The following is an 18,904-nucleotide window of genomic DNA, read 5'->3' as shown; positions in this document are numbered from 1 at the left end:
TTATACACAAATAACAACATAAACCAATAATGCATTGATATTATGCATGATAGAGAGTGGACATTTCCACATCTACATCATTAATGAATGCATGATGAGACGCACACTATTACAAAAGCTAATGTGAGTTCAATACAAAACACTCAATAACAATTTCAATAACTTTATTAAAAATAGCAATCTTTATTAAATCATGAGTTAAACTGAAAACTTTAAGAACCTGGGGCTATATTTTGATCATCTAAATGCACAATAATGCATTGGATGAGACCTGGACAGCTTTTTACACACACACACAGGTACTCCACTACTCTTTAGACACTTGATATTTCCTAATATACAGTATAATTCCAAACACCATCCTTGACAAAGTCAGCATGGCCCACTCATCCACAGGAACCCAGCCATCTCTAAGGAGCAAATTAATGCTGCCCAGTGTCACTCCTTGTCACTTTTAGGGAATAAGAAGTAGATCCCACCCCAGCACCATCTACATAGAATATAATACAGAGGATAGAGAAGGAATACAAACAGGGCACATGGTATGGTATAGAACACCAACCCTCACTTTTGGAAAACCCCAGCCACTCAGTAGGAGACCAGCCAGTCACCATGGCTATCACCTGGGGATTCTTAGGAACAGGTGTTAGGTATAGAATGAGAGATAGTCTATACGCAATACAATTTCAAGTCACATAGACAAAAAAATGTTCATGAATTAAATGCACATTAAAGCTCTAAATGTTATGTGGTACCTAGATAGATGGACAGGTCACTTGAGAAGAGAAAGCCAAGAAATGTCTTAGGAAGAGTATTTTGTCATATGTATGAATATATATGACTGTATGACATAGATGACTGGTGAAGTAGATTTTGTCCCTTATCAGAGTGGTTGTGTAGCTGAAAATAAATTAATGATTATCAAAACAGAGACACATTTGAGCTGATTGGTGAATTACAGTTTCAGAGTGGATACGGCATACACTGGATGATAAAACTACTGCAGTCATAAAGTAGATGAAAAAATACTGTGGGGAGTGAATGTAAAGCAGTAAAATATGCAAAAGAAAGAAAGAAAGAAAGAAAGAAAGAAAGAAAGAGAGAGAGAGAGAGAGAGAGAGAGAGAGAGAGAGAGAGAGAGAGAGAGAGAGAGAGAGAGAGAGAGAGAGAGAGAGAGAGAGTGATGAACCACCAGGGTCATAAATGTATAGTACAGGTATCAGTCAGGCAAAGCATAGTGCTTGCCTGTCTCATATGGGAATGTAAAAACATGGCTTCATATCATTCAGACCTGGGATTATGGCCAAAAGTTACCAAGCAGTGGTGAGCAAAATCCAGTAGAGTAATATTCAGTATCATTGAATTACTGACAAAGTAGAATCATTATGTGCAATGATACTCACTACCTGGGAGCATTTCAGGTTACTGCAGAATCTGACCATGCTGGCAGGGATGGTTAGGCTACAACACATTACATACTTCTCCATTCAAATCAGTCAGCTGATTAAATGGTGAGTTAAACCATTTTGATCATCTAAATCATATTAAGGCATTGGATGAGACCTGGACAGCTTGGGTCAACACCATACATAGGTACTCCACTACTCTGTGGAGACACTTGATTGTGGCAGAGTCATCACAATACCAAACACCATCCTTGACAAAGCACAGCATGGCCCACTCATCCACAGGAACCAATACAATTTCAAGTCTACATAGACAAAAAAATGTTCATGAATTAAATGCAATATTGTAAGTTTTTAAATGTTATGTGTTACCTTAGATAGATGGACAGGTCACTTGAGAAGAAAATAAGAAATGTCTTAGGAGGAGTATTTTGTCATATGTATGAATATATGACTGTATGACATAGATGACTGGTGAAGTAGATTTTGTCCCTTATCAGAGTGGTTGTGTAGCTGAAACAAATTAATGATTATCAAAACAGGGGTACATTTGAGCTGATTGGTGAATTACAGTTTCAGGTGCATGGCATACACTGGGATGATAAAACTACTGCAGTCATAAAGTGAATGAAAAAATACTGTAGGAGGAATGTAAAGCAGTAAAATATGCAAAAGAAAGAAAGAAAGAAAGAAAGAAAGAAAGAAAGAGAGAGAGAGAGAGAGAGAGAGAGAGAGAGAGAGAGAGAGAGAGAGAGAGAGAGGAGAGAGAGAGAGAGAGAGAGAGAGAGAGAGAGAGAGAGAGAGAGAGAGAGAGAGAGAGAGAGAGAGAGAGAGAGAGAGAGAGAGAGAGAGAGAGAGAGAGAGAGAGAGAGAGAGAGAGAGAGAGAGAGAGAGAGAGAATGATGTGACATGACATCTTTAAGTACCAAATGAGTATATAGTAACCATACACTGATACTTGTCCCACTTATACAGTGATAAGTTTACCCAAACACAATGGACACGGATGGAACTTTTGGAGGCTAAAGTGCTCCAGGTGACTGGTGGACTCCATTTCATTGCGGAGGTCCAGGATTCTCTGCACAGTTGGGCTTTTTGGTGTCAGTGGGGGAAGTGGTGGCAGTGTGGCAGCAGTAACAGTTTTGGTCTTTCTATGGGCAAGTTCTGTAGGATTCATATTCTGCCTCCTCATGAGGGACAATATCAGTGTGAAGGGTCAACAGAGCATCAATTCCCTCCTCAGGCAGAAGAATGATGGATGCAATTTTCTGTTTCTTGTTGTTGCTCCACCTTTTCAGAGTGCTTGAAGGGCGCTCATTGTCAGCCAGCTTTCCACTGCTGGTGGGTGTCTCAGACTCACTGGTTCCCTGTTCCACATCAAGAGTGTTAGCAGATGCCACTTGTATTTACATCTACTTAGTACATTACATCATTACATAAATAACTGGTGTTATCTGATATTAAAGTGCTAATGAGCAACATGCCACAGAAATCTGTTTATTTCAAGAAAATTATGAAGATAATAATAATGTTTCGTTGCACTTCTTCATAAGATGGCTCAGTTTTTACTACTCACCAACACTGCTAAAGATAGCAACTGGACTCTTAAGGACGCTGCTTATCTTCTCGAAGAGCTGCTGAAGGTCATGATCTGCTTCCTTTTCCTGCACCAGCTTTGATATCAAATCCTGCAGGAAACAACTGTGTTAATTCACATTTTGAATAAATCTAATAGATGAAATTTCACTTACAACACCTTATGTGTCTCTGGTGACTCATGGAGGACAGATACATCACCTGAGAGTAAATGGTCAGTGAAGAAGTTGACCCTTGATCCTGGCTAATCACATTAAGTACATTAAACACTCCTGTTAACTAATAAATGAGGGATAGATTTCTCTGGAAGGTTACATTACACTACTTCCCTGGCATTTGAAAACATTTTGCTCTACATGAACTCATATGGAAGCTTTACTGCAACATTAAATCTCAGCTAGATGCCAGATGGTGTAGCCTCCATCACAGAGCAAGGTAATGATATGAAGGCTTAGTACTTTGGTCAACACCTGAATAAGAACCGTTTGAGATGCAGCAGAGATCACTAACCTGCCAGCAATTGAATAAGAAGTGTGTGAGATGCAGCAGAGATCACTAACCTGCCAGCAATTGAATAAGAAGTGTGTGAGATGCAGCAGAAATCACTAATCTGCCATGACATGAATAAGAAGTGTGTGAGATGCAAAAGAGAGCACTAACCTGCAGAGTGGTTTTGCTTCATTTCCTCTCATTCATGATGGAGGCTGGCAAGGTCTAACTCGCGTTCTCGAGCTTGTTGCTTCATCACTCCTCGCTGCAACTGGTAGATGGTGATGTAGTCACCTGAAGAAGGATAAAATTCTTCATTAAAAGACCAAGGAAATGGCATACAGTAAACAGTAAACACTTCCTCCACTTCACTTTTACAGATGATTCAAATGAGCAAAAAACATGCATACACCGATGGACTCTGTCTCCTCATGCACTACAGCATGCTTAAGCTGCTACTTCCTGTCACTTAGCTCAGCCACCTCCTTCATGCTGCAAGTTAACCTGCTCTCCAGGACCCTGTGAGGCTCCTGCAGTTGTTGCAGCTTCTGTTAAAGCTCAGTTCCTCCCAATCCTGTTGTTTCTCCTGATAAAACAATAAGTTTGTTTCTCTCAACTTTTCTTAATACAGCCTCAATAAACAAATCCAATAACAATGCTTTTATTTTGTTATTAATTCAAAAAATTGAGCAACAGTGAGGAAAAATTATTTGCTTTATTATTAGAGAATATAAACTTTCTTACCTTTTGGTTCAGTTATGACATCTTCAGACAACTTTTCATGAGCAAGAGATTCTCCCAGCAGTTTGTTATACTTATCCCTCTCACAGTCTAGCTGAACCTGAAGACTGCTGCACTCACTCTCCAACCTGCTAACCTCAGATGTCAGTGTAGCCACTTGACCCAGCAATTTCCCCTTGGTATCTGTACCTGGAGGTGAAAAATTGATGCAACAGAGGGCCAGACAAGAATGACCAATGGAAGTAATTAGACGTAATGTAAGAAGTGGGTATAAGACTAAGGGAAATAGAAGGGCAATGGAGAGAGGGTTAGATGCACCAGAAATGTCTGTGGAGCCAGGAAAAATTTTAACTTGTAACAGAGATAACTAAGAGCAACTGTGAATGAATAAATGTGATGTAGCCTCGACCCATGACTGGGAAAATGCAAAAGCAGCACCTCAGACACCAGGACCATGATGACTGGCAGCTCCCAAAATTAGCTGCTGGCTTTTGTACTCCTAGTCACCACAGGAGGCTCATCCACAGCTAATCCTATCAGCTGATCATCTTGGGTGAAGTAATTGTTTATCAGTCTGGCTGTTGAGTCCTGATGCAGAGATGTGTGTGTGTGTGTGTGTGTGTGTGTGTGTGTGTGTGTGTGTGTGTGTGTGTGTGTGTGTGTGTGTGTGTGTGTGTGTGTGTGTGTGTGTGCACTTTGGAAAGCCTCCCTCCAAGGAGAATGTCAGTTTGATATACAAATATATATTCATGTGGATGGTAGCTCACATTTAGCTTCTGAGTTCTCACATGAAGACATGCCATCCTTGTCTTTTTCCTCTGAGGGAGTGACTTTATACTCTGTGATAAGTGCATGCAGCTCACTATTCTGTCTTGTGACGTTTTTGATTTCTATCTGTGAAAGACACAAGAAGGCAGTAAGTTAACTTGTTTAACATGCCACATCATTTTATATATATTATGCCAAGTTTAAACAGGAAAGCCTCACCAGAAGCATCAACTAAAGACCAAAGTGATTAACAAATCTTTCACTTTACCACCCTTAATGACAAAAGCTGCTGATGTAGCATCCCATCCATATCCTGCATTTTTACACCTTCATGATTCCATTAGATTACATTAGATTACATTAGAACAGTATGTGACCAATGACGTCTCCATTCTACATTGCCATGACAAGAATACAGGGCTTTACTGAACATAAACCAAGGACGCCTCCATTCTACATTGCCATGACAAGAATACGGGGCTTTACTGAACATAAACCAAGGACGCCTCCATTCTACATTGCCATGACAAGAATACAGGGCTTTACTGAACATAAACCAATGACGCCTCCATTCTACATTGCCATGACAAGAATACAGGGCTTTACTGAACATAAACCAAGGATTCCCTCCTCCTCTCTCTAAGGGTTAGGGTTCTCTCAACAGTTACAGCGTGGTGTGAGAGATGCAGTGCTGTCAAGGCTTTACTATTTACAGGAAGCAACACACCAATAAATAAATGTTACTTTGGAAATGAAACTGAATAATCAAAGGCTTTATATCTCATGAACTTCCCTTCTTTAATAAACTGTCTTCAAGCTGACAGACTCCAGTAGTATTGCATCTTAGGAATATTCTACAGCTGATTTCATAATAACTGCTCTCTAAAACTGACTACATGCCTCCTTCCCTGCCTCCTACAGACTCTACTCAACAATTGTTGCTATTCTGTTCATGCTGGTGTGACAGTTAACCAGTATATTAATTCCTTAGTTATGTACACTCTAGAATGGTGGTTCATTTTATCTACCAGTGATTTGAATTCCCAGCTTCTAAGTATTACATTATTATTTGTTGATTGGTACCATTTGTATGCAATCAGAGAAAGATTTCAATATAAAAACATATCCATGTTACTGTTACCTTTCAGAATGTAAACCAAAATGAAAGCTATGTAAATTCTTACTTTAGATTATGTTGTCATTTCATTGAATGATGTAATTTCTTGGTTCTTGTGCTTCTTCAAATGCAGTCCCTTGTCTGGTTTCTCTGTCAATTCTAATTTCTTATTGCTCTGTGGAAAAACAAAGTGCAAATGTCCTATCCACTCCTATGCTGATGATACCACCCTGCACTTTTCCACGTCTTTTCATAAGGACGTCCAACCCTTCAGGAGGTAAACATATCACGCAGGGAAGCCACAGAACGCCTGACTTCTGATCTTTCTAAAATTTCTGATTGGGGCAGAGCAAACTTGGTATTGTTCAATGCCTCAAAAAACTCAATTCCTCCATCTATCAACTCGACACAATCTTCCAGACAACTATCCCCTCTTCTTCAATGACACTCAACTGTCCCCCTCTTCTACACTGAACATCCTCGGTCTGTCCTTTACTTATAATCTGAACTGGAAACTTCACATCTCATCTCTAGCTAAAACAGCTTCTATGAAGTTAGGTGTTCTGAGACGTCTCCGCCAGTTTTTCCCTCACCCCCCAGCTGCTAACTCTGTACAAGGGCCTTATCCGTCCATGTATGGAGTATGTCTTCACATGTCTGGGGGTTTCCACTCATACTGCTGTTCCTACAGACAGGGTGGAATCAAAAGCTTTTCGTCTCATCAACTCCTCTCCTCTAACTGACTGTCTTCAGCCCCTCTCTCACCGCCGCAATGTTGCATATCTAGCTGTCTTCTACACCGCTATCGCCAACTGCTCTTCTGATCTTGCTAACTGCATGCCTCCCCTCCTCCCGCGGCCTCGCTGCACAAGACTTTCTTCTTTCTCTCACTCCTATTCTGTCCACCTCTCTAACGCAAGAGTTAACCAGTATTCTCAATCATTCATCCCTTTCTCTGGTAAACTCTGGAACTCCTTGCCTGCTTCTGTATTTCCACCTTCCTATGACTTGAATTCCTTCAAGAGGGAGGTTTCAAGACACTTATCCACCAATTTTTGACCACTGCTTTGACCCTTTTAAGGGACTGGCATTTCAGTGGGCATTTTTTTTTATTAGATTTTTGTTGCCCTTGGCCAGTATCCTTCCTACATAAAAAAAAAAAAAAAAAAAAGGATGAACTGATTCAATAATATTGCTTTCACAATTTCAATATTGTTCACAATTTCTGCAGGAAGTTTACTCCATATATTTACTATACGATTAAAGAAAAATGTTTGGCCTTGTGGGATTTAAAACGTTTGGGTATAATCTTGAATCTATTATTTCTTGTTAGGTAGAATGGAGGAGGAGGAGGAGGAGGAGGAGGAGGAGGAGGAGGAGGAGGAGGAGGAGGAGGAGGAGGAAGGAAGGAGGAGGAGGAGGAGGAGGAGAAACAAAGATAGGAGGAAGAAAGGAAGAAAGAAAGGGAGAGAGAGAGAGAGAGAGAGAGAGAGAGAGAGAGAGAGAGAGAGAGAGAGAGAGAGAGAGAGAGAGAGAGAGAGAGAGAGAGAGAGAGAGAGAGAGAGAGAGAGAGAGAGAGAGAGAGAGAGAGAGAGGAGTTGGTAAGGAAAATTATTACAATGGTCCAAGGTGAAGAACAGGGACTGGAATGAGAAGTGGAAGAAGCATATAGAATTTGAAAATATAGTGAAGGAGGTAAAAGACCATTAAAAGTGAGAATGAGATCCCAAGTTACAGTAAAGGAGATCCTAGTGAGAACTGGGAAGCTGGCTGAAAATTCAGAATACAAGAATATTTGGGTAAAAAAGAGATATGAACTTGGAAGAAAGGGAAAAAGAGAAGGATCTGAGGAATGAAGCCAAGCAAAAAAAACGAGAGAAGTACAGAGACCGAGAAGCAGAAATTTTATTGGAGGGTACTAGATATGAAACTAAGGAAATGGTATATTCAGGAAAGGGAACAAGAAATGAAAGAACCACAACAGCAGACAGACAAATTGCATGTGGTGGGAGAAGTAGTATATTAAGAGTAATATATACAAAACGAACTTCATGTAAACAAATAAAATTTTCAGAAAACTTGTCACACAAAACCTTATTAACAACTCACCTTCTCCTTCTGCGGCATTTCCTTCCTTCTTATCTTTCTCCTTTCCTTCTCCATCTTCCTCCTCCTCCTCCTCCTCCTCTCCTTCCTCTTTCTTTCCACCTTCCTCCTCCTCTTGTGACTCTTAACTCTCTTCCTCCTCGTCCTCCTCTTCCCCTGTGCTTCCCTCCTCTGAAAGAAAAGACTTGTTTAAAAAGCAAGCAAATATAGTAGTAATAGTAAAAAAAAGTCAATGAAATGAAAGTTTATACACATATGAAATTAGTGAAAATTTGACACCAAACATTCTCTATCTGTAACATTACATCAGAATGACGAGAACACAAGATATGAAAAGTGAAAGGGAATGATGTATATAACAAAGAAAAACATTGTATAATGACATATGACAGGAAAATAATCTTGTATACTTGTCCCTTAAATACTTGCTTCCTTGTATATTAACTCCCAAAATGCTCATTCCTTGTACTCTCATTTTCAAAACACCTCTTCCTTATATATTGTCACTCAAACACTCCTTTCTTGTACACTTATTCCCAAATCATTCCTGTCTTCCTGTATTCTCATTCTCCAAACACTCCTGCCTCTGCACACCCAGTTCCTCAAAACATTTCTTCATTGTTTACTCATTCCCCAAACACACCAACTTTCTTGTATACTTAGCTCTCAAAAGATGCATTTTTAAACATCCATAACTCCTTTTATTTTCATTCCCCAAACACTCCTGGCTGTGCACACTCCAGCACGTTAACACCACACACACATTCACACTCTTAATATCATCTGTCAGCCCCTAGTGGAAAGGGACAATCTTGTGGCCCACCATACTACACCTCAGGAGGTCAGACACAGCATTCAGTTAACAAAAAATCACATTAACACCCACTCCCCACAGAACATAGTAACACAAAATCAGATTAACACTCACCCCAACGTCACATTCACAAGACAAGTTCTCATCCCACAGCCGTAAACTGTTTGCGGCCACCTACGAGGACCTTGCCAAGAAGATGCTTGCCTACACAACCCCAACGGACACAGCTCTGTACCGGCGCATCCCGGCTAACACGACAGGCCTCGCCAGCATCCTCTTCTTCATCGAGCGACTCCAGAGGTGCTACATACCCGCGGGGGAGAAGCCTGTTAGCATGGGAGTTGCTGCTGGCTGGTACATGTTGTCAGCTCTCCTACAACAAGGTGAGGACCTGTTGAGGTGTAAGACTGGTCAGTTCAAGTGTTGGAGCTAGCCATTCAACCAACTAGCCAATCAATCAGTCACTCAGCTAGTCAGTCAGTCAGTCAGTCAGTCATTCCATTTTGGCCATAAGTCACTGTTTACTTAATCAATCCCTCCTAAGACACTGCACTTTTTCAGATTATAGAGCTGATAGGTCTCGGTAGGGGGTTGACAGGCCTTGGTGGGGCTTGAGAGCGCCTTGGTGGGGGCTGACAGGGTTTGGTAGGGCTTGGCAGGGGTGACAGCAAAGGCTTCTGTTTAAAATCTCACATCTCAAGCCACCTCATTACTTGAGAGGTAACAAAGGGCTTGGCAGAGCTTGACAGGGATTGGTAGAGGTGACAGGGGCAGGCAGGACTGACAGGGGATGACCTAACCTAACCTAACTTAACCTGACCTGACCTAACCTAATGTAAGCTAACTTAACCTAACCTAACGTAACCTAACTTAACCTAACGTAAATTATTCTAGACTAACCTGACCTGACGTAACCTAACCTGACCTAACTTTGATGAACTGAAGCCAACCTAACTCAGCTGAGCTAACCTAACCAAATCTAATTATATAGAAATAAATAAATAAAATAATAAAAATAAATAGAAAAAAAAAACACATGATTCAGGATTCTGAAGCAAACCAAAACAATAGATAAAAAATTGTAATAAATAAATAAATAAACAAATATATCAGAGGAAAAGAAGAAAAACAGTCTTACAGGTGTTTTTGAGGTACTATGGCACATGGTACACTGCCAGGCCCTTGTACTGCACCATTAACACCACAATGTACACTGACATGGTACTGCAACAGTGGAGTCTTGCAAGTTGATTCACCACTCTTGGAAATCGTTTAGGAGGTCTAGGAACATCACAGTTAGGTTAAGTTTTTGTGCTACAGTTTAAAGTTACAGTGATGCATGGTACAGTGGTTTATGGTGTAGGTAGACAAGGCCTTCCTGCACCACTAGCACCATAGGGTACAGTGCTGTGGTATAGTGACATGAAGAAATTAAGAAAACAAACTGAAGATTCATTTACCTGCCAGACCCAAGGCATACATTTATACTTTTATCATTACAGGTAGAAATCTATATATACAGAGAAACATGACATGTATGTATGTATGAAATATGTATGAACAGTATATTGGCATATAAATAAGCGTAGGTGAGGAGAAATTAATATTGTCAGTCTGGGATGACAGAGAGGGAGGGGATGGAGATGCAGGCATAGGTGACGCTGACTAACACAAAGTATCTTATTTAACTACAGACTAGGATTATCGGGCTGGGATGTGAATAGTAGATGTGTAAATGAATAATTCACCTATGGGCGTGAATGAGAAGAAACAATGAAAAAAAGAAGGGCACCGATGTTTTGGTGAGGGCGGGGAAAGGAAGGAAAAATATGGAAAAATTATCTTGTTATTTTTCGTACTATAGACACATTTTTTACATGCACAGGAACTCAGGGTACATGTATCAATGTATAATCTATGTATGAACGCAGTATAGATGTATAAATAAGCGTATCAGGGAAGAAATAAGGAAAAATGTTAGCGACAAGGCGGTTGTTTGGTGTCGGATGGTGGGGAGAGGGGTCCAAACACGTACTATCAATCTCACTGACAGCTTGGACTATCACGGTAATACATTCATGGCAGATGTATGGGTGTATAAACTATCTATACACGCAGTATGGCGGTAATAATAAGCGCAGGAGATAAGAAAACTGAAAAAAAAACGAATGAAGAGAGGGCCAAGTTGGTGACAGGCAGCGGAGAGAGAGAGAGAGAGAGAGAGAGGGAGAGAGGGAGGCGGACATTGAAGAACCACTAATGTCACTACTATCTTGGACTATCAGGGTGATAAGTGCAGGGTGAGCATGTGTGACTATTACCTTCGCGATCTCTGAAGGCATCAGCTTGCAGCGTCTTCACAACCTGTATTTCGTCAATCTCTTGCTTGTTGGTGGTCTGCACGGAGGACCTGAGCCCATCAAAGACAGTCTTCGTAAATGTCTTGATCTTTTACGTTACGGCTCTGTTTTTTTTTACCTGACCTTGACCTGCAGGCTTACATGGCTCTACAGGCTAGGGGAAGGCCTGGGACACATGTCTGGCGGGTCAGGCTAGGGCTGGCTGCAGGCTGGGAGACAAGATTCGCTATTATACTTTTCGATCACTGGAATGAACCGAGTAGCTGCGCGCGCGCGCGCCATGACGTCACTACGAAGATGCCAGATTTGTTTCACTCCCCTGGTCTGGCACTGTAGGGCTCTATGTGGCACTGTACGCACTCACACACCTTATACACGTAATACACACCTGCACACGAAGCACCATCACTTATGGCATTGTGACACTAGAGAAGAGGCCTGTACACAAACACACATAGACACACACACACATACACATATTCAGCCACACACACGTACATAAAGAATCAGAGTCTTTCACTCATTCAATTAAGAAAAAAAAAACCCAGACTGTTCGCCACTCAAAAAACATCATAATATTTTTTCAGTGGCACTGCGGCATTGTGAAGCCACCATGCAAAATATTTACACTCGTATTATAAAAAAAAAAAAAAAACTGGAGGGTTCATTAGAGAGAGAGAGAGAGAGAGAGAGAGAGAGAGAGAGAGAGAGAGAGAGAGAGAGAGAGAGAGAGAGAGAGAGAGAGAGTTAGGTTTCATAATTAGATGGAAAAGAATCTGTTCTGAAAAATGAGAAACAGATTCAGAGAGAGAGAGAGAGAGAGAGAGAGAGAGAGAGAGAGAGAGAGAGAGAGAGAGAGAGATTAAATTGATATATGAGGCGCGCGGCGCAACAACGACGTAACCGAGAAATGGAAGTTTCGAGAAAAACGCGCTCAAAGTTAAACACTGATTGCGCACAAAAGGATACCCTTAAATAAGTAAGTATTATACATCATTTGAAAGGTCTTGGGTAGTTCTGTTTGGGGATGTAGGTTTCGAAGTGATAGGTGACGATTTTGGGTGGATGACTTACGCGTTAATTAACGCGTATACCGTAGGTAATAATTTTTTTTCCCGATATTGTTTTCATTTGTTAATAATGTGTTAGAGCCTAGTACACATAGTATTAAGTGAAAGTTTCATGAAGATTGGTACATAAATAAATTTTTTATGAATTTTTTTCCGAGCGTAAAAAAATAAAACTTACTCATTACCGGCACGTTATTACTCCTACCATAACTTTGACGTCCTGCTATGACTAACAGTGTGTAATGCTGATAATTTTATGTTTGTGCATGCATTCTGGTAAGTATTAATGGAAAGCCGCTATGTCAAGAACATTATGAAGAAACGAATTTTTTTTTTTTTTTTTTGTATTCAATGAATATAGTTGGCTCTCATCCTTTACACTGGCTTGAGACAGTTAAGTTGATTACCAGGATACGTCTGTTTGATCCTGGCAATGCCCTTAGCGGATTTACCAACCCTTTAAATCCCCCTTCAACCCACTAAGTCGGGTTGACTGGGGATTTAAAAACTTACGTAAGGCTGGTGGCCACAGCAGGATGCTGTGACACTTTCGTCTGCACTCTAGTAGCCATAGTTGCGTAAAGAGTCACGAGAAAGGTAGCGTGCGTCTGTGCTCGGGCGTGTTAAAGGGCAGAGTGGATGAGCACATGGTGAGTGTGTTGTCACCATGGCAACGGCGCTGGTAAACATGGCAGCGGTGCTGTGATTGGCTCGCCCGCGCCGGGCGGCTGCAACCGCGCCGCTGATTGGCCATACGCACGTGAGGCTGGGAGGAGCAGGTTGCGTCGTTGTTGTACCGCTTTCGAGATGTTAGTCCAGAGAAATTTTCTCCGCACTACGCTCGACTTTGAGCCTTAGTACAGGTGCTTAGATGGTCGAATATGACTTGGCCGACATCACCACGAGACTTTTACACCCTTCTACCACACGGAGCAGGCAAAAACACGGTTACGTCGTTGTTGTACGTACGTCGTTGTTGTACCGCGCGCCTCATATGTTAATAATTTCTTTTCATCAAAATAAAGAAACGGATGAATAAATAAATAAATAATTATAGAGAGAGAAGAGAAATATAATAATAATAATAATAATAATAATAATAATAATAATAATAATAATAATAATAATAATAATAATAATAATAATGTGTGTGTGTGTGTGTGTGTGTGTGTGTGTGTGTGTGTGTGTGTAGTGAAGTCTGGGTGGGTGAGTGTATGTCAGGAATGATGACAGGTCAGGTGTGTTCTTTGTGTCCTGGTGAGATGAGGTCAAGTGAAGTCAGTGTGTGCCAGGAAGGTTGTGTCCACACAACATACGAGTACATACATGAACAAGATTACAGTACACTACATGCATATAAATACTAATTGCTGTACTCACCAATCACTGACTCTTGATGTGGTGATGTGGTGGTGATGTTCTATTTCACTGGGGCAGGACAGGAGGTGGTGGTGTGGTGATGTGGTGATGCAATGATGTGATGTTAGTGGTGCTCTGTTCATTCACCAAGCAAGACAGGAAGTGTAATGGTGGTGTGGTGGTGCATAACACTGTCTTCACCACATCTGCCAAGACAATACAAGATAAACATTAATGACTTACAATGAAAAACAAGATGGAGATAGACAAATTAGGAAAGAAATAGGTTTCTATAGAGTATTACTGTGTGTGTGTGTGTGTGTGTGTGTGTGTGTGTGTGTGTGTGTCACTAATTTCTATCTCTTTCTCTCTCTCCTGAGAACTATTTCATATTGCTGTACATCAACATGAAATATCACCACACAAGCCCCTCTCTCTTTCTCTGGCACCTCACAACACAACACAACACTTTATCACACTAATCAGTAAACAATACCAAAAGCTCCCCTTTCTGCAGGCCTGACTCCTCCCTTTCCTTCAGACCCTTTCTTTCCCTCTCTCTCAGCTTGCCCGCCTTCGTATCTGCGTCTATATTTACTCTTGATTCAAGTATACAACTCTACACCATACTGACCTATAGGTACAGTGCAAATAGCTTTTCTTCCTCCCTGTTTTTTCCTGTCTCTCTGCCTGTCTGCCTCTTTCTCCCTCTCTACTGACTCATGGCTCAAAGATACAAGTCTAATTAAGCTTTGAACCTCTCTGTCTCTACAATATCATAAAACCTCAACACTCCAAACCAAAACCAACCCTGCCAACAGCTACCTGTCTCTCTGCCTCAGTCAGTCAGTCAGTCAGTCAGTCAGTCAGTCAGTCAGCCATTCAACCAGCCAGCTAGCCATTCAACCAACCAGCCAATCAATCAGTCACTCAGCTAGTCAGTCAGTCAGTCAGTCAGTCAGTCAGTCAGTCAGTCAGTCAGTCACGTCAGCCAGTCAGTCAGCCATTCAACCAGCCAGCTAGCCATTCAACCAACTAGCCAATCAATCAGTCACTCAGCTAGTCAGTCAAGGTCAGTCAGTCTGTCAGTCAGTCAGTCAGGTCAGTCAGTCAGTCAGTCAGCCATTCAAACCAGCCAGCTAGCCATTCAACCAACCAGCCAATCAATCAGTCACTCAGCTAGTCAGTTAGTCAGTCAGTCAGTCAGTCAGTCAGTCAGTCAGTCAGTCAGTCAGTCAGTCAGTCTGTCAGCCATTCAACCAGCCAGCATAGCCATTCAACCAACCAGCCAATCAATCAGTCACTCAGTTAGTCAGTCAGTCAGTCAGTCAGTCAGGTCAGTCAGTCAGTCAGTCAGTCAGTCAGTCAGTCAGTCAGTTAGCCATTCAACCAGCCAGCTAGCCATTCAACCAACCAGCCAATAAATCAGTCACTCAGCTAGTCAGTCAGTCAGTCAGTCAGTCAGGTCAGTCAGTCAGTCAGTCAGTCAGTCAGCCATTCAACCAGCCAGCTAGGCATTCAACCAACCAGCCAATCAATCAGTCACTCAGCTAGTCAGTCAGTCAGTCAGTCAGTCAGTCAGTCAGTCAGTCAGTCAGTCAGCCAGTCAGTCAGCCATTCAACCAGCCAGCTAGCCATTCAACCAACTAGCCAATCAATCAGTCACTCAGTCAGTCAGTCAAGTCAGTCAGTCAGTCAGTCAGTCAGTCAGTCAGTCAGTCAGTCAGTCAGTCAGTCAGCCATTCAACCAGCCAGCTAGCCATTCAACCAACCAGCCAATCAATCAGTCACTCAGCTAGTCAGTTAGTCAGTCAGTCAGTCAGTCAGTCAGTCAGTCAGTCAGTCAGTCAGTCAGTCAGTCAGTCAGTCAGCCATTCAACCAGCCAGCTAGCCATTCAACCAACCAGCCAATCAATCAGTCACTCAGTTAGTCAGTCAGTCAGTCAGTCAGTCAGTCAGTCAGTCAGTCAGTCAGTCAGTTAGCCATTCAACCAGCCAGCTAGCCATTCAACCAACCAGCCAATCAATCAGTCACTCAGCTAGTCAGTCAGTCAGTCAGTCAGTCAGTCAGTCAGTCAGTCAGTCAGTCAGTCAGTCAGTCAGCCATTCAACCAGCCAGCTAGGCATTCAACCAACCAGCCAATCAATCAGTCACTCAGCTAGTCAGTCAGTCAGTCAGTCAGTCAGTCAGTCAGTCAGTTAGTCAGTCAGTCAGCCAGTCAGTCAGCCATTCAACCAGCCAGCTAGCCATTCAACCAACTAGCCAATCAATCAGTCACTCAGCTAGTCAGTCAGTCAGTCAGTCAGTCAGTCAGTCAGTCAGTCAGTCAGTCAGTCAGTCAGTCAGTCAGTCAGCCATTCAACCAACCAGCCAATCAATCAGTCACTCAGCTAGTCAGTTAGTCAGTCAGTCAGTCAGTAAGTCAGTCAGTCAGTCAGTCAGTCAGCCATTCAACCAGCCAGCTAGCCATTCAACCAACCAGCCAATCAATCAGTCACTCAGTTAGTCAGTCAGTCAGTCAGTCAGTCAGTCAGTCAGTCAGTCAGTCAGTTAGCCATTCAACCAGCCAGCTAGCCATTCGACAAACCAGCCAATCAATCAGTCACTCAGCTAGTCAGTCAGTCAGTTAGTCAGTCAGTCAGTCAGTCAGTCAGTCAGTCAGTCAGTCAGTCAGTCAGTCAGTCAGCCATTCAACCAGCCAGCTAGGCATTCAACCAACCAGCCAATCAATCAGTCACTCAGCTAGTCAGTCAGTCAGTCAGTCAGTCAGTCAGTCAGTCAGCCATTCAACCAACCAGCTAGCCACCCAACTAGCTAACCAGCCAGTCAATCAGTCACTCAGCCAGCCAGTCAGTCAGTCAGTCAGTTAGTAAGCCAGCCAGCAAGCCAGCCAGCCAGCCAGTCAGTCAGTCAGTCAGTCAGTCACTCAGCCAGCGAGTCAGCCGGCCAGCCAGTCAGTTAGTTCTGTGGGCCTGTGTATGGTTCTGGTGGGCGTCTGTTTGGTTTGTGTTAGGTTCAGCTAGCCCTCTGTTTGGTCTGTGTTTGGTCTCTGGGCCATAGATGCAGCAAGACCGGTTCAAAATTCCAAGCACTGACGCACTGCACAGACTACCACCTCATGCCTGCTTGGTGTGAAAGAGTCTGCTGGGACAAATGACCTACACAGCAACTTGTATCAGTCCCCCAGATGTGTTCCTGGAAGCTCAGTGTTATGGATGCAGTGTGACATGCTGACTTAGGGAAGGCTGTCTGTCGTGGCTGCACCTTGCTGTGGCTAAGAAAAGGCTGTGTTTGTTTGAAGTGCTGTACTGGTCATGCTGGGAAGTGTACAGGCCACCATTAGTAGTAGAAATGTTGCACTAGAATGAAATTAGTTGGGAAATGTAATGCATAATTATTGGCAGGGAAAAGATGGTGACAGGGATGCTGGGACGTGCTTCACTGTGCACCGTGGTGGCCGCCCCTTGGTGCTTGGCGGTACCTTATAGGGCATCAAGGGGCAGTTATTGTAGTCTCATCTTACAGCAAAACAAGTAAAAGAAAAAAAAATAGTAATAATAATAATAATATAAAAATTTTTTTTATCATTGTCTTGATGAGCATAAATCTTTCCCTGCCAATACATAAACAGCACATTTTTTCACTAAATTTCACCATTGTAGTACACATTTATACTAGTAATGATGACCTGTAGACTTTCCAGGCATGAAAACACTTGAAACACAACCATTTTGTTAGCTACAGCATAGAGCAGCCACCAGACAGCCTTCCCCCACGTCAGCATGTCACACACTGAATCTGTCAGTCTGCTTTCAAGAACACATGAGGGACTAACAGGAGTTGCCATGTACTTAATTTCCTGCAGATTCTTTCACACCAAGGAGTAGCAAGTTGGAAGTCTGTGATTGTAACTATCCTGCTCAATTTCAGCTTCTATTCTAATCTCTACTTAATCTCCATATAGTTCCATTTTGGCCATAAGTCACTGTTTACTTAATCAATCCCTCCTAAGACACTGCACTTTTTTCAGATTATAGAGCTGATAGGTCTCGGTAGGGGGTTGAGTGGTGGCTTGAGAGGGCCTTGGTGGGGGCTGACAGGGTTTGGTAGGGCTTGGCAGGGGTGACAGCAAAGGCTTCTGTTTAAAATCTCACATCTCAAGCCACCTCATTACTTGAGAGGTGACAAAGGGCTTGGCAGAGCTTGACAGGGATTGGTAGAGGTGACAGAGGCAGGCAGGAGTGACAGGGGATGACAAGGAACACCTCAAAATTAATGTACACGCATGTACGAGTACAGACCGACTGCCCCTCTAAAAATGCTTCAAACTTTCCTTGTTTTGTATAAGCTTGAGCACCTGGTACACTCACGGGCACACAGCACCCCCGGGCCGTCCACCAACACCTCAGGACTCGGGAAAGGGGCGGTCCCAGGCCGGGATGGAAATAAATAAATAAAAATAAAAGCTGGAACCGGCCTTACCTTTCTTGAGGGCGTCTTCTTTATGTCTGTACATATTTCCACGGTGGCACACGCTACTAGCCGCCCCCTGGACACGCCTCTCGCCACCTCACGCATGTACAGACCGACTGCCCCTCTCTGAAAAGCAACAAATTCAGCCCTATATCAAGTCTGACTCGTGCCTGTTTACATTTCTCTGGGTCTCTGTCAGGGCTCAGGCGTGTAGAATGAAAGAATGATAGAAAACGAAAGATTTCCAGGGGAAACTAGTTATAAGTCTATTATAAAATACCGTGATACAACCACTAATAATGTCTTAATAATGCACTTTTTCCTAACAGTATACTGAGGTCGACAAACTGAAAGGCTTTGGAGTAGTCAACAAAGACTGATTTCACTAATTAATTGCTTGGTATGTCAGTCACTTTGAATCGTCTTTTTGCCTTGTGACTAATTTTTAATGTCTCGGTTAGGTTAGGATAGGTTAGGTTAGGTTAGGTTAGGTTAGGTTAGGTTAGGTTAGGTTAGGTCAGGTCAGGTTAGGTTAGGTTAGGTTAGGTTAGGTCAGGTTAGGTTAGGTTAGGTTAGGTTAGGTCAGGTCAGGTCAGGTTAGGTT

At 42.4% G+C, this 18,904-nt stretch overlaps 1 protein-coding gene across 7 annotated transcripts; it reads right to left on the bottom strand.

The window, feature by feature from the left end:
- Positions 1 to 2,981: 2,981 nt before the first annotated feature.
- On the bottom strand, positions 2,982 to 18,454 carry LOC135099666 (uncharacterized). 7 transcript variants are annotated; one of them, XM_064002075.1, is made up of 10 exons: positions 18,310 to 18,451; positions 13,848 to 14,032; positions 11,359 to 11,606; positions 9,152 to 9,428; positions 8,227 to 8,394; positions 5,000 to 5,126; positions 4,236 to 4,421; positions 3,902 to 4,077; positions 3,663 to 3,785; positions 2,982 to 3,094 (listed from the first exon to the last, which is right to left on the bottom strand). In XM_064002075.1, the coding sequence occupies exons 5-8, from the start codon at positions 8,278 to 8,280 to the stop codon at positions 4,043 to 4,045; spliced, it is 402 nt and encodes a 133-aa protein (XP_063858145.1). In that variant the 5' UTR covers positions 8,281 to 8,394; positions 9,152 to 9,428; positions 11,359 to 11,606; positions 13,848 to 14,032; positions 18,310 to 18,451; the 3' UTR covers positions 2,982 to 3,094; positions 3,663 to 3,785; positions 3,902 to 4,042. The 7 variants fall into 7 exon arrangements, 5 of the variants coding, with proteins under 5 accessions (XP_063858145.1, XP_063858140.1, XP_063858143.1 ...); XR_010268235.1 differs by lacking the exon at positions 5,000 to 5,126 and adding an exon at positions 6,185 to 6,292 and having other exon boundaries at positions 3,663 to 4,077; positions 18,310 to 18,444; XM_064002070.1 differs by having other exon boundaries at positions 3,663 to 4,077.
- Between the last annotated feature and the right edge of the window lie 450 nt (positions 18,455 to 18,904).

Source organism: Scylla paramamosain, unplaced genomic scaffold (assembly GCF_035594125.1).
Source record: "Scylla paramamosain isolate STU-SP2022 unplaced genomic scaffold, ASM3559412v1 Contig173, whole genome shotgun sequence".
Classification (NCBI taxonomy): domain Eukaryota; kingdom Metazoa; phylum Arthropoda; class Malacostraca; order Decapoda; family Portunidae; genus Scylla; species Scylla paramamosain.
This window is presented reverse-complemented; position numbering and strand designations above follow the sequence as displayed.